General features: G+C 37.4%; 1 protein-coding gene across 1 annotated transcript in view; it reads right to left on the bottom strand.

Annotated features, from left to right (window-relative positions):
* The window catches only part of IL1RAPL1 (interleukin 1 receptor accessory protein like 1), a 1,835,933-nt gene that overhangs the window by 66,201 nt on the left and 1,748,972 nt on the right, over positions 1-20,760 (bottom strand). The window contains exon 8 of the mRNA XM_082248500.1: positions 20,431-20,576. Within this exon, the coding sequence (XP_082104626.1) occupies positions 20,431-20,576 (146 nt within the window). The remainder of the gene's footprint in view (positions 1-20,430; positions 20,577-20,760) is intronic.

The raw sequence follows: 20,760 nt of genomic DNA, 5'->3' as shown, positions 1-20,760 counted from the left end.
AGATTGTTTTGTTAGGTGAATGCTTGTGCTGCTAGCATGAGGGAATTGTGTTGAATGTGTTACTAGAAACCCAACAGGTCTAATGAGAATAACCAGTGAATGTACGAGGAATCAATTGATTTGGTGAACCTTTTCTATTTGAAGGTAAAAGGTCTTATTCCTATAAATTCTTAGCGACTGCCCCATGCATATATACTGCGGCAGGGTGGCTGCTCTGTGCCAGATCATGTACCTAGTACATGATCTGACACTTCTGGGTCTGGGGCACGCGTGCACCGCTGAAAACCCAGTTCCACTGTGATTGGACGCAGTGGAATTGTATTATTCTCTATACTCTTGTATTATTTCTACAATATCTGACCATATCTTGCATCCTGCTCATAGTCTTTGACTGTATTCTTTTGTATGTGCAGTCTCTGATAATGAAAAAAGGTTGAAATAATATTCATGGAGTCTATATAATATTTCTCTTTTTCATCTTAGAAATAGTGTACTCTAAATTTTATTTTACAAATAAACCTGCCTCATCTCTCCTTCAATTGTGGCATAGTAAAACTGCTTATATAATGTGCAGCAAGTCTGTGCAATAATTCTGGCTGTTATCGCTGAATCAAAACACTCTAACTTTTATTTCACAAAAAAAACTGCCTCCTCCAGCCTTTCTATATTGCAACCAAATCAAGCTGCTTACATACTCCCCAGCCAATGTACAATATTTCTGACTATTGTTTCTGAAATATGCACTCTAATTTTTATTTTCAGGATAAAAACAGTGTCATCCCTAGAATGTGGGGATATGGGTTTTAAGTGTTTTTGTGCACTCTGTTTTGACAATTTGTTAAACTTAGACTGAAAAAAAAAAAAGATTACATGCTATACAATGAAACAGTTTTGCCAGTTGATATATAATTGAGGGTTTACATGTTTTTACATGTTTTTATTAATTTGGAAAAGTAACCCAGCCTATATCTTTTAGATCTGGTGTGGCTGCTACTTCTAATTCTTAGTTTAAGTGTAACAGCCAAAACTACCTAAAAAGCATTTTTTTTTTCAAATAGAAATTGATCAGATTGAAGTGCTGCCATATTGTATCAAGCTAAGTTAAAATGGTAAAAATAAATTACACATGCAAAATTGTAATGTCATAATTATTTGAATTATACTATTTTGTAAAACTGCATACTGTTAAAAATATCCCCCAAGAATATATGAGATAGGAATGGTGTTTTTCCATTGTCATCCTCAAGGTTGCATTAAAAGAAGGACCCTCTCCCCACTGAATATTGATTTTAACAGTTATTTTGCATTGATACATGTCCCCCGTGACCGTTTCCAGCTCTCTTGTGTCTTGTGTTTGACAACCCTCTAGCAATGATTAAGCACTATCGTGTGAAACGCGTTTGCTGAATGGTGTGTTGTCCTATGGTCTATGTTGGATGATTTTATGTGCAATAAACTCCACGATTTTCCTGCATTTGGAAGTGCAGCATCTTCTCTTTTTGCATATTTGTACTCTCCGGGGCCACGGATCTCAGCGAGCACCCTGCGTGGGTTTTCTCCAGCCTCTCTGAGATCACAGCTCTGCGGACTGTTTTGAAGCGGTGGGTTCATCCCTTTTCCCTTCCCGCTTTAATCTATTTGACAACCCCCTGCCTAATAGTCTTGGAAATGGCTAGGACTGATTTTCAAAATTTGCTTGCTGTTGATTTTAATAGGTGTGGTTTAAAGTTTGCAATGTGCTGAATTTACAATTAGTTTGACAAACAGCGCACAATTTAAACCCATGCCATTTCCTTTATCCTCATCGCCAAATGTTTAATGTGGAGATTCTTTGGGTGGTTAGCGCTCCTAAACAGTGCAAAGACTGGAAGATCAAGTGATAGGACATTTAACCGCTTGGCGACCGCCGCACGACTATTTACTGCGGCGGTTAGCCCCTCACAGGCAAAGCGACGTAGGGCTACGTTGCTAGCCTGTGAGGCTCTAGGGAGCAACGCGCGCTGCCGGAGGCAGGCTCCCGCTCCTGCACGGTCACGGACCCCCCCACGCGTGTGCCCGGCTAACACGATGTCCGCTGGGCACTCACGATCGTCCGTTACACCGGAAGAAAGGCAGGCGGCTAATGTAAACAAAGCCGCCTGTCATTCTTCCCTGTGTAAGAATGGAGATCACACGGTTCTACTATGTAGGACCGTTGATCTCTGTTCTTACACTAGTAGCCACATCCAATCACAGTTAGAATCACGCCCCTAGGGACACACTTAACCCCTCCCTCTCAAAAAAAGTTAACCCCTTCACTGCCAGTGTCATTTTTACAGTAACAGTGCATGTGTATAGCACTGATTACTGTAGTAATGTCACTGGTAACCCCAAAAGGGTCAAAAATGTCAGTCAAGGGTCCGATCTGTCCGCCGCAATGTCGCAGTCCCGCAAAAAAAAACGCAGATTGCCGCCATTACTCGTTAAAAAAAAAACAACAAGAATGCCAAAAACCTTTCCCTTAGTTAATAAACACAATAACTTTTGCGCAAACCAATCAAAATACGCTTTTTGCGATTTTTTTTTACCAAACATATGTAGCATAAAACAAATTGGCCTAAAATGTTAAAACATTTAGATTTTTACATTTTTTTTGGGGGGGGGGAATTTCATATAAAAAAAATTTGAAAAATATTGTTATTTTTGCAAAATTTACACTCTTTTTTTGTTTATAGCGCATGATCAAAAAATTGCACAGGTGATCAAATACCACCAAAAGAAAGCTCTGTTTGTGGGAAAAAAGGACGTCAAATTAGTTTAGGTACAGCGTCGCACGACCACGCAATTGTCTGTTAAAATCACGCAGTGCCGATTCGCAAAATAGGCCCTGGTCAGGAAGGGTGTAAAATCTTCCAGGACTTAAGTGGTTAAGTACTAAGAAATTTTATTTGCAGGTCCTATTTGGTTTAGTTTAGTCATTAACTTGTCTTTTCCATTGAAAACCCCCCTTTAGACAAATATTTTTATGGTTATCACATTTAGTAAGAGCATTATAAATATTTAATTTGAAATGGAATGGGTCACAGTCTATAAATATATTATTTCTAAAAAGCCCTTAAAAGTATATAGACCATGTGATGGTACTCACCATCATTGGGAGTGAAAGGCATATACTTATTGGTTTGGATTGCTTCAAATGGGTTCTGTGTTTACAATTATGATAATGTGTATTGAGCTTCAATGTCAGAGACAGGCTCTCCCTATTGTTTGTGTATTGAGATGTGATGTGGATTCTGTTAAGCCTGTCTATCCCATTGTTAAATGTTAATGAACTCACATATTGTTTCTGTCCAGATGGCTAGATAATTAGATCAGATTAATTATATTTCTGTTATACAATTTCATCTGCATATGATAATGTAATAAGACAACCCCTGACCTGTGTGTGGTAATCTGATCAGGAGGGGGAGGTCTATGCTGTATATAAATTCTGTGTGACTGTTCAATAAAAAGGAGATTCCAGTACAAGCTGTTGTTGGCTAGCTTTGTATGGGGGCAGCTGGGAAATCTGATATCTATGTTTTCACGACTGGGAGGAAGCCATATACTGACAGAAGTCCACAAGTACAGTGTGGGTTGTAGTTCCATTACAGACCATTATATGCTATATGAAAGATACAATTGTGGACCATGTATCCTTATTAGGGATAAGCCAAACATACCTGGCTTTAGTTTGAGAAAGGTTCACAGAAAAAAAAGTTTGGGTTCTGAATCCAAACCTCATTGAACGCAATAGGAATTGATATATAGCAGCAGTAAAGTAAAAATATAAATATTGAATGAGCAAAAAAGAACGGTATTGATAAGAAAAACCAAACAGCCAAAGTTCAGGTTTTCCCTTTTATTCAGACTGAACCTTGAACTCAAACCTAATCCTAATATCAATTTAAATTCTGTATACTGTATATACTCACAAAATAGAGACCAATACAAACTCTCAGAGAGCTCTGATGCTGCATGTTTTATCTGTTGTTTATGAGAGTAGACCCTGGCTATATTTGTGATTAAATAGTAATGTTGGTGTTTTGATCTCTTTTGCATGTACTTGTTCACTTGATTATCTTAAAGGGACACTGTCTCCACCTAAAGAAAACTGAAAAAAAATTACCGGTTAAAGACTTTTTTAACTAAACACCTTTAGCACTGCCAGAATTGCCAATCTTTGCTCTTAAAGAGCTTCAGAAGCTGAAGAATGCTCTACATTCAACATACTTCCCTGTGTACTGTGGTTCCATCTATCAGCCACTACAAGTCATAGTAGTGATGCAAGGGCTTGGTGGTTGCAACCACATACACATGGTGCTCCTGAAAGTGTAACAGATGAAGAAGATTCTTTCAGTAGTAGCTCATCAAGAGAGTGAAGGATGATGTTGACAGATATGGAAAATGTAGCATTAAAATCCTTTTCTTTTCTCTGGGTGGCATCAAAGTCACATAATTACATAGAAGCAGTAAACGAGTAAAAGTCAGTTTTTAAAGAGTAATTTACAAATAGAAGAATCGTTAGCACTGTTTTTCTTTCGTTGAGATTTGCGCTAAAAGGGAGAAGTTGCTAAGGGAGCTGCTGCCATGGACACCTTTTTAGTATCTACAGTACAGGATTTCCTCCCCTAGCAACCAATTTGTCTCAGCATGGCTGACTTCAAATGTACAGCCTATGATGAATTTCTATATTTTATTTTTAGACCAAACAGCCCTCAGACATAAATACTGGACAGCACATTCTGTCAGACACAGCAGATTTTCTTTAAATTAAAGGCCTTCTTGTGCTTTTTGTCCAATGGTTCTGCAGCTCAAATAATAGATTGACATACACTTTCTAAGTTTATAACAAAGAAAACATCACTATATAATTCCATATTTTTTCGTGCAAAAGCTACATTTTTTTGTAATTGTATAGATAGGCTACCTGCCCTAATTAAAGGAATTTGGGTTTTCTGTCTTCTGAACAATTATGGGTTTATCAAACTAATTCCTGTGAACAGTAAGCTAAAAATAGTGCAGCTGATGTATATTAGAACAAAGGAAACATTAAAAAAAAAAAAAACTGTTTCCATGGTGATAAATAAAGAAAAATATCCAGTAGTGTGGTACCACTTTCCTGCAAGCTGATATAATGAAATTACATAGTATTAGCAGCTGTCATTGTTAATTTTTCAGCTCACTGAAGTAGTTGTCAGAATTGAGAGAACATGGAATGTTCATTACAGCTTTACACTTGTAGAACAGCGAGGTACAGTGAGGTCACAGATATTATTTAACACAAAGTAATATATCTGAAAGCAAGCTGCACAGTGCAGGTATTTATTACTTTATTTTCTATTGTTCTCTTTTGAGGTGATTTGTCATACAAATATTTTTCTACTATAAAGTGTAGTACAAAATGAAACAGAGACCAAATAATAACCGTATCGAAACAAACAGCAGCTTTCAGCAGCATATTTGAATTGAAATTCGAAAGCTGGATTTTGTAGATCCCTGATTTTTGTATCACAGAATTAAAAATGGGACATTTCTAACTAAATGTTTAGGAAAAAACCTTTCAGGATGCCTGTACTGGATAATAAATACAATGGACCCATTTGGTAGGACCTTGAATCCTTACCACTTCTGGACCGCCCACTGTGTATATACGTTGGTACATGGCGTTAAATACCTGGGTTATGGTAGCAGCTAGTTGCCATACCCTGGTATTTCTTTTATACAGCTGGCGATCCGGAATCTGATAAAAGTGGTCCCGGGGGTGGATTCACCACAGGATAATTTTTAGGGGCAGCTGGAGAGGTGAACTCCGCCACCTGCCACTTCCTGGTCATTTCCCCTTCCTACCGGAGCCATCGATAGTGGTAGAAATGATTCAATCCGGTGGAGTGATGGGCAGAAAGTCGAGTGAGGGCAAGATGTCCCCCACTCGACTCTATACCATTGGAGGACTGGAGCAATGTCAGACATCACTTCCGCCTAACGGCCTTAAATGGCCCTTTTTTTTTTAGGTAAATGTAAAAATTGCTTTCTTTTTTTTCTTTTAAGTGTAAATGTGAGATCTGAGGTCTTTTTGACCCCAGATCATGCAATCAAAGAGGGCCTGCCATGTCTATTTCTATTATAATGGATGTTTATATTCCATGTAAAAGGAATACAAGTGATCAAATAAAAAAATGAAAGGGACAGTGTACAAATCAAAATAAAAAGTAAAATAAATAAGAAAAAAAAAATTTAAGTCACTCCTTTCCTCCGAGCTTGCGCACAGAAGCGAACACATATGCAAGTCACGCCTACATATGTAAACAGCGTTCAAACCACACATGTGAGGTATCGCCACAATCGTTAGAGTGAGAGCAATGATTCTAGCACAAGGCCCCCTCTGTAACTCTAAACAAGTAACCTGTAAACAATTTTAAAGCGTCACCTCTAGAGATTTTAAAATACCAAAGTTTGTCGCCATTCCACAAGCGTCCGCAATTTTAAAGCATGACATGTTAGTTATCAATTTACTCGACAGAACATCATCTTCCACATTATACATTGTACTGTTTTCTTATTTTTTAATTAAACAAGTGTATTTTTTCAAAAATAATTGCAATTGTAAGACCACTGCACAAATACGGTGTGACAAAGTATTGCAACATTCTCTATTGTATTCTCTGAGGCCTCTGAAAAAAAATATATATAATGTTTGAGGGTTCAAAGTCATTTTCTAGCAAAAAAACACTGATTTTAACTTGTAAACAACAAATGTCATAAATAGGCCTGTTCCTTTATTGGTTAATGGAATTGAATAGAATACTTAGTAAAAAAACCTCCTAAAATCACTAGGGCCTCCATTTACAATGGTAAGTAAGTGGATATAGCTATCCGATAGACAACACAGTGTTTGCTCCAAACTGCACCTGCATTTTATGAGTAATTCATAACATTCTGGCCATGGTGTGAAGTCAGCAGTGTCCATGAGAATGCACTTAACACTGCTGAGAATAATATGTGATTGGTGAAGAGGCCAGTCACATGACTTTTTTTTCCCATTCTTTCATTGCTACAAATCCTCAAGCATCCACAGCACTAAACAGTTCCGTGCTTATTATGTGCCCTCTTTAACCACTTTTCGCCCGCCCTATAGGCAATTGACAGCGGGAAGGTGGTTGTATTATCCTGACCCGCTGTCACATGACATCAGGCAGGATAATGCAAGATAATGTAACTGTTTTTTTAAACTGTTAAATCAATGGGTTTACTTACGCTTTAAGTAGAAGTATATTAATAGGTAGGTAATACTTCTGCTTTATATGTGGGCACCCAGTTGTTATAAAAATTAAATTGTTGTTTGAATTCAATTCAAACAGTCAATCCTTGCTTCTGGACATTTTCACTGAAAAGGCTATGGCCTCAATCCAGCAATAATTACAGTGTCCCCCTGCCAGTCTAAGTGCCAGAAAACTGAGAGCAGTTATCGCTGATTCGCTGGGTTTGGTTAACTATGCAGTTAATCCTTTACACCACAAATTACTGCCACCAAATAGTTTTATTGTAAATATCAATGTTCACACTAACAATCACAACTTATAATAAATGTCTGTAATACAGACTGTCACTACAGACAGGAATATTCCAGAGATTTATATGTTCTATGTTCGTGCATTAGAGACATTATTAACGATTTTATTATAGTTTAATAAGAAAACAGGTAAAAATGGTACACACAGAATATTTACAGAAAAAAGTAATAATACAGCAAAAAAACAAAAAATGATTTAAAAGTGTAATTAATAAAAAAAGGTATCTCCACTTTTATAGGGAAAAAAATTGCAAATCAAAAAATAATAATATAGTGAATACAATTGTGATGCAGGTCATTTTTTTCATAAATAAATGTTATTACAAATTACCTTTCCTTTTCAATCTGCAGCACTAAAATCCTCTGTAAAATGTAATGCAATATGGCTACCTGGAGACATTCTGTACACAGATGGGGTACAGAATGCCCCCCAGAAATGTAATTTCTGCTTGATTGATTGGCTTACTGATTTTCCTAGAAATCTGCATTAAGATACAAATGAGATTTTGAGCATCCCCTGCAACAAAAATTAAATTTTTGGTTTCATACTCCCATAGGGAGGGAAATCATGTCTAAAGTGATGCAGACCCTGCAATTTTCTCGTTAGAGCCCTGCAGGTGCAGCAGCTGACTGATGATTATAAAACCACTCCCATACAGATTCAGTCACTCACACTGCACACAGACACAGAGAAACAAACAGCTATTTCTTCAAAGAAAAGGTAGGAATCTGCAAAAAAGGCTGGTAAAATGCTTGCAATGTACATAGATCACCCAGGCGGGAGTATATTTTTCTCAACAAAAGTTGAGTTACTCTTTAACAAAGTCCTGGTTCTGTGAGTCTAGTCAATGAGCAAAATGGATCAGTGGTTCTCAAAAATTTTGGTTGATATTCATTGTTTGATGGTAAAGGATCGCTCTAGACTGCTGATCCATCTCTCTTTTCTGGTCATTAAGAAGGGTATGGACAAAAATAACCTGACCAATGAGAAGGTTTGAAGAGTGTCCGATGGGATTGTCAAATCCTTTTTGTTCATTCAGCTGTCCCTGCGTTAGATACAGTTTTCTAAATGTATTTTTATTTTGAGTATACCACATTTCATGATCTGGCAACCCAAATATTATTGTGAAGTAGATATCTGCTTTTCCAAAGATAATAAACATAATTTGGCTCAGATAGGCAGGTCACACAGGAGGTGGAAGGTGGCTTTTCCACCTCCTGTATGTTTTATTCTAGTCATGTGTGATCTTGATCCATTCAGTCTTTTCTTCCGCATACAAAAATTAAATCAATAGTAATATAGCTTTATCTTGTCAATTTTAGAAATTATGTGTAGATTTTGAAACTGAGAATTGAATAAGGGGTCATTTACAGGTGAAGTAGGATAACTATTTACATAGATCAGGCCTAAATGGCTTTTAGGATATCAATTAGCCTTGGGTAAAACATTTTATTGCATACCTGTTACTCCTAATGGATTTATTTACCCTAAGGTTTACAACGTGGCAGAAAAAAAAAAATGTTTTACAGTTTTATGATGGGCTTATCCCAATTCCCTTAGTGGGAAGTGTGGATAACCGTTACCAGACATTAAGATGATCAGGAAATGCTGACATACTGCAGTGTTCCAATCAAGTCCTCCTGCTAAGGCATTCAATTAGTAATTTAGAGATTTAGCTACTAACAGGTCTGGACTAGGTAGGCCTTCTGGCCCTGCTGGAAAGGGCCACTGGCTGTGGGGTAAGCCTTCTCCTGTGTATCCTCTTTAAAAAAAAGGCCATGCCTGACCTATGAATTTTTTAAACAGCATGATTGCCCTGTGTCTTCTCATACCAATTTTTCAGGTGACCAGTTTACATTACTAGCACACTGTAAACTTTTCCATATTGGCTTTAAACAGAATTAGCAACACATAAATGCTGTGCAGATGCAAATGTAGGCATTGCACATACACAGACTTAACAACAGATCAGTGTTGTACAAGAACAACATTTGAAAAGTTTGCTGATGCTTCAGAAAAGGTATGGGACACTCGGAAAGAGCGGGTGCTCATGACAACTCCACAATCACGAATACTGGTTACTCCATGTTCAAGTTGAAAGCCGATTATGATCCAGAGGACTTTTTGGTAATATTGGAAAGAACTGCCAAGAGAGAAAGCTGTCCAAAGACACAGTGATCAGTAATGGTTCTCTCCTCGCTAACCTTGAGGTGCAGAAAGTCTATTACCATTTTGAATCTACAGATGCTTTTGATTACGATAAGGGCAAGTGGAAAATATTGTCATGGTTGGGTTTTACATTGGAGGTATGGGCACAGTGGTCAGCAACTGGTCCTACCAGGTTGATAATTCTCCATTTTCACAGAGTAAGCTTGCAGGAGCAGGGCCCTTCCAACTCTCTTGTATTGAATTTCATTGTTGCTGTATTGTCTACCTTTATATTGTAAAGTGCTGCACAAATGATATAAATCCTGTATAGTAATAATAATAATGCTCAACCTCATCCATTTAGTCTGGAAATGGCTTCAGTCCCTGTCTGGGCCACAGATAGTTCAGTGGGTGGCCATGGATCAATACCTAGGACCCTTGGCTGTCACCTTGCAAAAACGGGTGAGTCAAGGAGACCCCAAGCTGGTTGATCTTCTGGTGGAGATTGTTAAGAAGTACTTCACAACAGAGGACCATGGACTTCCCACCCAAAACCACAGCCTACATTGGTACCCTTAATCTGATGGCCTTGTAGAATGTTTTAATAAAACCTTAAAAAGTATGCTGAAATAAGGTATTAACATATATGGAACAAACTGGGACATTATTTCAAGTATTGATATTTTCTAGCAGGAAAATTCCTCAGTCCCCTATTTTACATTTTAATTGCTCTACAAGAGTGGTATGGTACCCCCTGGTAGATAACTCAGGCTCACCCAAGGCACAGGGTCTAAGTGACTGTTGGTCTTCCCCAGAGCACACCAGATGATTGGCTGAAGGCCCTAGTTGCTACTGGTTTTCTTTGCTGCAAATTGGCACAAGGTCATGGCCTACAGGATCACTCCGTGAAGGGGAGACTAGTACTGGAAGGCTACAGAATAGAGATAGTTCCCAAGGCATCAGGACATGAAAGTAGTAAGATCAGAGTAGAGGTCTAGACAGGGGGCAAATGGGAGAGTAGTTGATTCAGGCAGGGGTCTTGGTGGGCAGCAAGCAAGAGGGTAGTCAGGTCTAGAATGGGGTATTGGTGGATAGCAAGCAAGAGAGTATTCAAATAAATCTATGTCAGCAACAAACAGGCAACTGACAGTTATGTATTATAGTGCTTTAACTCTCTAATGGCTGGCAATGTGACACGGGCTGTCAAGGGCTAGTGCCTTAATGCCATTCTGGTCAGAGATATTGCATCCATTTTTGGGACCCAGAAGTTCTGGAAGTGGTGGAGGCCCTAGAAATTCTGAAAATCCTGGCAAACCTGTAAGGGATCTAGTGGAGGTGTCTATGATTTTTGCAAATCTTGGAAGACCCAGAAGGTATCCTATGAATGTTGAAGCAGGGAGACACCCTAGGAGACTAGCTAAGAAACATTAAAGGGCATTTATCTCAGGCCTAAGCACTCCAATAGAGAATATACAACAGGGATGCCCAAGTTTGCACTTTTTCACCTGACAACAGGGTACTGGTGTTTATCCCCTGTTGATAGCAAGTTCCTTGCTAAGTGGCAGGGTCAGAATACAGAATACATCAAATGGGCATAAGAAAGTCTGAAGAAATATACCATGTAAATTTCCTAAAGCCCTGAAAATATAAAGTTCAGCTAGGCTACCCTGGAAACTTTTATGTGGGTTTTGAGCCCCCTCAGGTTCCTGAAGTGAATTTAACTGATCTACTCTCTATTTTAATAAATCAGGAACCTAGAGAGTTCCTAGTAAAAAAAAAAAAAAAAAGATTATTTTTCAGAATTACGTTTCCAGTTGTACAACATGATATTACTACTGAGCTTGAAGTACATGTTAAACTCGACAACTAACAAATTCCTGATGTGAGAAAGAAAGACATTAGTGATGAAGTTAAGAATATGCATTGACATAATTGAAAAGTCCAAGAGTGATTGGCTTTGCAAAGACTTTAGGAAGCTCAATACACTGAAAAAAATGTGGCTTATCTCATGTCCCTAGTGGACAAACTCATAGACAAACCAGGGACAGCCATTATCTTACAACCTTGGATTTGACAAAAGGGCACTGACAAATTCCCCTGACTAAAAGCACTATGAAAAAGATTGCATTTGTAACCACTGAGAGTTTTTTCCAATATAAAAAGATTTACAGAATTTTGGATTACAAAATGACTTTACCATATTTATTTTCCCTTTAGGCATTGTGGAGCTGTTAATTCTAAAGTGAACCTGTGCCCTGACTATACACTATTATGAAAATGCAATTTATATTACTTGCTTTCATACATCTCTGTAGCAATAAGCATTGTGAAGAACTTAAAATTAAAAGTTCTCAACTAGGACACTGAAAAAAAAAAAACGATCATGATAGAACAATGTAAGCTGTCATTGTGGACCTTCTTTGAGAATGTTAGTTCCCTGGCCGTCATGCTGATGCTTTGTTTTCAATGCTGTCTAAGTATAACAAAAATAAGTATAAAGATAAGGATGTCTGACACTTTTCTGATTTTCATTTACAGTATGCTGGTTCTGGGTTTCTGCCTTAAAAGTTCTTTAGTCAGACACAGTAAGACAGCTAACATTTTCAAAAGAAGGTGAATAATGACATCTTCAATACCTCTCTAATGAGAGAGTTAAGTTGTTACTAAACCCACAACAGTAAAATTAGTCTATATATGCAGTAATGCTTGTTATACTCACTGTGGACCCTAAAAGGTTAATCCTCTGCATTGTGTAAAAAGGCTGTTTGATCCTGTCTTCTCTGATCCCCCCTTCTTCCACAGTCCCCAATCCATCTCCTGATAGAACAGAGTTTGGGGGCATTCTGCACATGCTCAGTTTGGTGTGTGTTTCAAAAAAGTTTTTTTTTTTTTTGGGGGGGGGGGGGTGCATGTGATCAGCACAGGGCCAATCAGCACCATCTAGAGAGAAGGTCCGGGGTGATGCAGCCTCATAGGACAGTCTGAGGAGAATAAAAAATTGATCCTACAAGCTTTAACCAGTGCTTGACCGGACACTGAAATAATTCACAAGATTGCTATTTACTGCTAATGAGAAAGGGTATTTAGCAGTTTGTATTTACTAAAATAATTGCATTTTCATGTTCTGTGTACTGTGGGAGACCAGGTATAGTGCATGCAGGGTCCTGGGTTTAGTATTTATTATTTTCCTCTTACTTTCTATTGCAGCAGAATTAGTAGATTACAGCTTTCTAACGTAAACAAACAGAAGGTGTTTCTTAACTGTTCTAAACTGAAACCAACACTTTGTTGTGATCTTTGGGTATCTTTTAATACCAATTATTTCACACTACAAACACCTAGAAGACACTGATGGCTTATTTCAAAGAACTTTTACTTCTTGGAGTAAATGCTTTAATGTTCATAATCTTGACACAGGTGCGCTTTAGGATCTAAAATTACAGCTTCTTTCACTTTTTTTCTCTGGCATCAGTCTTCTTTTGAAGAGAAAGTGGCCGCACACCAAAAGATGATTTGATAGTAGAAAAGGGTTTATGGTACAAAAATGGATACAAGGTACAACAGAATGGAAGTGGTAGACGTGTTTGACACGACCAACAGCGCACTTGATCACTAGTAGTGCTTGTTCACTAGTAGTGAACAAGCACGCTGTTGGTCGTGTGAAACGCCTCTACCACTTCCATTCTGTTGTACCTTGTATCCATTTTTGTCAAGTCGTGCTTTGGTGTGCAGCCACTTTCTTTTCATGTTCCCGTTTGAGGTCCAGCACCCACGACTGATTGTGGATATAGATCCACCTGAGCGGTGTACATCTTCCTTCCATCAGTCTTCTTTTGCAAACAAACATCATGTGCTTGCAAGTGGTTAGAACTCAACTAAAACTGGTCTTAGAACCTCTGTTTTGATTTTTAAGAATACATTACAACATAATATATGCAACTGGAGAGGTATATGGGGTCAGTCTGTGGCGAATCAGGCTGAACTGCAGCAGACTAGGAAAGTTCACAGCATCCTAAATTTTTTCATGTTAAAGCTGCCTGTTGAATCAATTCTTTCCATGGGTTCATACCTGAAGTAGAATTGATAGATACTGTATGCACAGTTCAGCTTTTAAAGAAAACAGCAAGACACTGGGCTGTTCCCATGTCTGCTGCAGTTCCTTCTTTAGCCTGTTTCACTATATTTTGACATGGCCATAGCCCTGCTCTCTCTTCAATGATGGACGGTGGCTTCTACGTAGAGACTTACCGTATAGTTAAATAATACTAACGCCTCACTGTAATAAATAAAATAATATTAAAATAAATAAATAAATAAACAGTGTAACTATAGGATGTGGTTAATTAAACAGTCCACCTTTCTGTTTTGAAGAATAACCTTTGCGCTAATCCAACTCTGTCCTTTGCCTTCGGAATAGGTGGGGTGGATCTAGAGACATCAGTCATTTCTCTATTCCCACTTACAGCATATGAACACCAGAGCTATTTCCAATGAGCAAAATAGCTTTCACTGCCCATGCATTATCTAAAGAATAGCTCTCAAGTTAGCGGTTCACACACATCAAATATTGATTATTTTCGAAGCCTTTGTTTTGAATTGATTAATGTGGATGCTACTAGAATGAGTTTTTAATGCACTGAGTGATTTTGCATGTTATGAATTTACACACACTTTAACCACTTCAATACCGGACACTTTTACCCTCTTCTTGCCCAGGCCAATTTTAAGTTTTCTGCTCTGTCGCACTTTGAATGACAATAGCGCAGTTATGCCAAACTGTACCTAAAAGACATTTTAATAATTTCTTTCACACAAATAGAGCTTTATTTTGATTATATTTAATCACCACTAGGTTTTTTTTTTTTATTTTTGGCTAAATAAACAAAAATAAATTTAGGCAAACATGTATTCTGCTAAATTTTCTGGGTGAAAATAGCCCAAATCGATGCATATTATTTTGTCTGTAGGAAAGTTATAGAGTCCACAAACTATGGTATACTGTACTGTATATCTGAAAATCAGATACGGCCTATTTCATTTCTTGAGGCCTGAAAACACCAGGACAGTACAAGTATCACCCTTTTTGGAAAGTGGAAAGTTTAAAGTATTTAGTAAGAGGCATGGCAAGTTTTTTGAAGTTGTAATTTTTTTGTGATTGTTTATACAGCTGTGAATTTTACAAGTATAAGCAACCATTTTACTGATATGAATTCATTCAGTGTGTTTTGTTGTGGTTAGCTGTGATTGGTCACATCTAAGCACAAATTGACTGTGATTGGCTCTGTATGTACCATGTAATCACTGTGACCAACTTCTAGCAACACAATTGTTCACAATGGATGGCATAAAAGGGGGCCATCCATTGTTTACAATTGTCATGTGATCTGCTGTGGTTGATCACAATGATAACATGGTACCAGCAGCTGGCTGGTACATTGATCAGTCATTAGCTGTGTCTGATGGACACAGCCAGTGACAGTTCGCACCATGAGGCGCTGTCCTCGAGAATGTCATACAACATCCACCCAGATTGAGGAATGTCCCGTCCAGCCTTAATTTTGCTATAGGCCAGGGAAGGAACTGGTTAAAGCTCTTTTAATGCTTGATAAAAACATGTGGCCACTTTCATTGTAATATAGTGAGTACAGTTTCACTTGAAAAAAAAATGGTTGTAAAGTTAAAAGGTTTTTTACCTTAATGTTTTCTTTGCATTAAGGTAAAAAATCTTTCCATTTCAGCCCCCCCCCCCAAAAAAAAATACTTATCTGAGCCCAATCTTAATCCAGAGCTGCTTGGGTTTGCAGCAATGCTTCTCTTCTCTCCCCAGGAGGCTCAGCAGCAGTGAGAGCCATTGACTCCTGCTGCTGTCAATCAACTCCTGTGAGCAGAGGGTAAGGGGCGGGCCCAAGCTAAACTGCATGTGTCCATATATGCACAAAGTGTGGCTCAGGGTCGAGCCCACATGAGTGTCCCTATAGCAAGTGGCTATCTTTGGGGTCACCTGAAGAGGAGGAGGCAAAATAACTGGCGAGGGACCCCAGAAGTGGAGAGTTGGAGCTGCTCTGTGGAAAACCATTGCACAGAGCACGTTTGTTATTTTAGAAAAAAAAATAAACCGTTGGAAGCACTTTAAAATCAACTTTTTCCTGGCACCTTCAAGTAGTATAACGCAAAAAAATATTTTTTTAAAACATGTCAAAGGTTTGAATACCATGTTCCTTCTAAAATAATTCATATAAAGACAATTTTTTATGCATATGTTTTTTTTAACAAAAACTATAGTGAAATAATGTCTATTTTAAGTGGGGTTTATTAATAATGTTTTGCTCAGCCAACACTAAATCTAGATTACCTTTTTTTTTTTTTTTTTTTTAAGTGCTTGCAGATATGTATCATAATAATGCAATTTAACAACTGTACTCTACAGAGAATAGCTTGAAATATGAGTAACAGAGCACATCATTACATGGAATATTGGGGTACATATACATTTTGCAGTAATTTAGAGCCAGAATCCATTATGTATACCCATTAACTTCCAACCTTTCAGAATTTGTTTTGGTTGGATAAGATTTAATACAATTGCAGACAAATAAACATGAAGAGCTCAAGTGGGAAATGTTGTCATTCCCAGAGGCTTTCATGTAATAAGCTCAAAGATAGTAAATGTTGCAATGTGTGTACTACATGCATTTTCATGGGAATACAAATCAACCTCCTCTGTTGCCATAATTGTGTTTTGTATGGTCATCTTCTTAGGAGAATTAAACATATTTAAATGATGTACTGTCATTTTTCTTGTGTGAATCCAGAAAATGCATCTTACTGAATTTTCAGAAAATATTACACATTTTATTTCAACAATGTGAATCATGATGAATATTAGACTTTTCTACAGTTGATACAGTATATAAACTCAATTTAGCATAGCCTGCTAATTCAACATCTTAAATGAAGTAACATAAAAAAAAATTACTTCTAAAAAAATTCAAAATGCTTCACTAGAGCACAAAATGTAAATACATATTAAAGCGGACCTTCTGTCATTTTTTCATCTTTCCATCAGTTTCATATTAAATCCTCTGCCCTTGTTGTTTTTTTTTTTTTACTGCCAGTAAAAACCTTATACAGCCCACTTCCTCTTTCTTGTCTGGTAATTAGCCTAGGCTAATGACATCATGAATAGCTCTCTCTCTAACTCTCGTGAGAGTTTGCCAGCAAGGGAGGAGGGATGAGTCCTAGGAGTGCCAAGAAGAGCTGGAGGGGGCTGGGTGAGGGAGGAGATAGCAGGAGACTACAGAGATCCATGAGTATTCATCAAGAGAGGGAAATACGCAGGCAAGCAGTGGTGTGGGTGTGAGTGTGTCTGTCTGTCTGTCTGTATATATGTGTATGTGTCTGTATACATGTATGTGCGTATATATGTGTGTACGTGCGTGTCTGTGTAAATCCAGGAAGTGAACAGGCAGAAGCAGTTAAAATGGCTGCAGCCAGACTTAGTGGAAGGCGAATTCTGCAGCATAAGTACAGAATCACAGTACATAAAAAATAATATGCAAAGTGGTTGGAGGGAAGCTTCCGAATGGCAACCATATTTTTATTACAAATTATGTGAGCAGACTACAGTTCCTCTTTAAAGTTTTTGTTAATATAAATATGTTTATACTCCTTTTAAATGTATTAGTTACATGTCTAACTTTTAAAAAATATAGATTTGTACTAAAATTGCAGTAAGCTAGTACTTTCAGCAGAATCATCTTCCTTGCTCTGCTGCTGATTTTTGTACTGTACATTTCCTCCCCTGACAATTCTGAACATGTGCAATCCAAACTAGTTTTGTTAAGTTATCAAAAAAGATGTGTGCTTTCAAGAAAGCAATATCTTGCTTTACTTTCCCAGAACTCCTTAAAAATGACTTTACCCTTGAACATTTCTAGATGTATAAAATAGCAAGTATTCACTTTTTAAGTTCAAGTCCACTTTAAACTGTAGTCAAAAAGATAGTCTAATCACAAGTGTGGTTAGCTTTAACCACTTGCCGACCGCTCACTGAGCTGGTACTGCGACAAAGTGGCTCGTTATCGTCTGGCGATGCAGACCTACGTCACCAGACTCTCCCCTCTATCGGTGCCGCGCGTGCCGCCTGAGGCTCGCTCCCGCTGTATTCAGACACAGCGGGAGTCGGACCAGGGGAGGAGAGGCGGTGATCACCGCCGCTCTTACCCGATCGTCGGGGATCGAGTAAGAGGAAATCCGCCCCAAATTAATTACAGTATTACTAGAGAACCTATAGGTGCATGAACCTAAAGGATGAGATCACCTTTTTTATAAAAAACGGGAAGTTGAACTTACTACACCCTTATCAACCCTCCAGTCCCCGGTGCACTTAGCTGCTGTAATGGCCATCTCCCATCAACCATGCCAGCCTGTATAACAGGCCAGACAAACAAATGCATTCTAACTATTATTATTACAACTGTATAAATAAAACCTCTAAAACTGCTGAAACTGTTATATGAATCAGATAATATTAATAAAGAATAAAAAAGGTACAGTGCTTACTCATTTGTGACAAAAACATTAATCAATGGATTATGTATATAATATATATATAACAAAAGTAGAATTATCAAAAAAGAATTGCAATATATATATATATATATATATATATATATATATATATATATATATATATATATATATATATATATATATATAAATTTAGTCTATGTTGTAAAAGTGTAGTTAATCAATAAATATAATCCATAATATAAAATGTGGTTAATTGCTCCTGAAAAAGTCAAAATTGCTGAAAAGCATGTTGGATGTGGCTTTGCACTGGGACGTTGTTATGTTCAGTGGAACATGGTTGGTAATGTGACATTTCCTACACGATTGAGTGAGCATTTCCTTGATGCTGGGAAAGAACTTTTTGTTGTGAGTGACTTTCATTTTGCCTATATCTCAATATCTTTTTATGGTTTTACAATATGTTGGCTTTATCTTCTCTATGTTTTTCTTCCCCTGAGATGTGCATTGCCCAGCAAGGATTCAATCATACTGTAAAGCATACTGTATCTGGTATCTGATGAGCAAAATATGAGTTTTTTTTTTTTAACCGCAGGGTAAGAAGTAAGGTTAAGTGGGAAGCCATGACTGTGATGCTCGATGGAGAATACTTGGATTACACTCAAGAGTTTTTTTGGGAAACAGTCACATGTTGGATATTGTGGAATAATTACTCTTTATATTATTATAGATAATGATAATTGATTAACTGCATTTTACAATATGGATTATATGTATTTATACTATATATTTAAAAAAAAATGTCTTCATTGATTTACAAAATTGTACTTATTTTACTGTCACATAGTAGTAAGTGCTGTACATACAATACTTCACTACACTGTGCTAATCATGGATAATCTCTTAAAAGAGTCTCATTGGTCAGTGCACCTACACTGAAATGCAATATTGTGTAGACCTGTGCTTCCTTCAATGTACAGGCATTATCAGCTTACAGGAATCACCAAAATGACCTACTACTATTGAACACTTAAAGATCCTTCCCACCTCTCAGTCTCACTTCGGCAATAATAGAGGCAGAGAGCTGCAGGGACTGCTGAGAAATGTAGTCTTAGATGTAGTCTTAGGAGAACGGCATCTGCATCAGTGAAATGTATGCATTGCAAGTGCATGTTCCCAAACCCCAATGCCAGGATGAAGTTTGGGAGGCTGAGCACTGAAATGACTACTAAAAATATAGAAGAAAAAAAAAGATATTTCTCAGCACGGTTTTTTAGAAATGCATGAATAGTGTCTTACTGCTATTCATGTACTGTAGTATACAGACAAGTGCACAGTGCTCAGCCCTGCAATTTTCATCATTCCTCCTAGAAACACATTCTCAAGGTATATAGCACTTGAGGACTGAAAACTGATTTTTAGTTTACTATAAAGCTAAATTTACCCAGTTCCAACGCCAACCAAACTATTTTTTTTTTGTCTTGAATAGACTGGGTAAAAACCTTTTACTTTTATTGTCCATCCCTGATATAGAGATGTATACATGATACTACCCATCTGGCCTTATTTACTGTGCACTGTGCAGAATATGCATATATGCCATCATATCCATGGTTCCGTAAATCAGGCTAAATAACCCAAGTGTATTCTCACAGTATTTGTTATGTACAAATGAGGCTCATCGTCATAATGTACAAATGGCTGGTTCACACATACTGTATGCCAGCTGCTGTACTTTGACTAAAAATATGATTTTTTACAGGTAGATATTTACATGTGCTTTTCAAGAGGCAACAATACAGCATAAACAATGCACCAATAACACTATAGGTGACAGTAAAACAATCATTAAAAATAAAAATCCCTTTGAGCATGCTTATTACAAGGTGCTATAGTGTGCACATTTAGATGTTTTTTTGTGTGTGTTATTAAAGCCATTATTCTTTTTTGGAAGTTTATTGAACAAGAATGTTGGCTTTAGCAGAACAGCTAAAAGATCGCTATAGAAGAGTACTACATTTCTTTATGGTAATTTCTGCCCCTATTTCCTTTAAGAAAACAAAGACAATTGTGTCAGGAACATTAGCAGCAATAACTTATTTCTGAAAAGAGGTTGAGCCAAATAAAATAATATAATCATAATAATACTGCAAACTCTTACCCCTTTTGTGGAGGAGTACACTAGCATGGCGTCGTCCATTCCCATTCTCAACATAACAGGAATAATTTCCTAAGTCAGAATCTTGAACTGAATCAAAAATTAATGAGATCGATACTTCTTGCTCTCCAAGATGTTCCCTAAGAACTCTTAAAAAAGAAAACAGAAACAACATGTGTGTGCTGTATTTGTTGCAGTTTAACAAGTTCTAAATGATATCCAGTCTTTACAAAAACTGTAAATAAAGTAAATCATTTGTGCTAAGTGGGTGCATTTCTCATTTTTGAAGCTTAACAGTGGGTAGTGGAGACAAATGAAATTAAAGTAGATGTA

Source organism: Pelophylax lessonae, assembly GCF_965119305.1.
Source record: "Pelophylax lessonae genome assembly, chromosome: 2".
In the NCBI taxonomy this organism is placed as follows: domain Eukaryota; kingdom Metazoa; phylum Chordata; class Amphibia; order Anura; family Ranidae; genus Pelophylax; species Pelophylax lessonae.
This window is presented reverse-complemented; position numbering and strand designations above follow the sequence as displayed.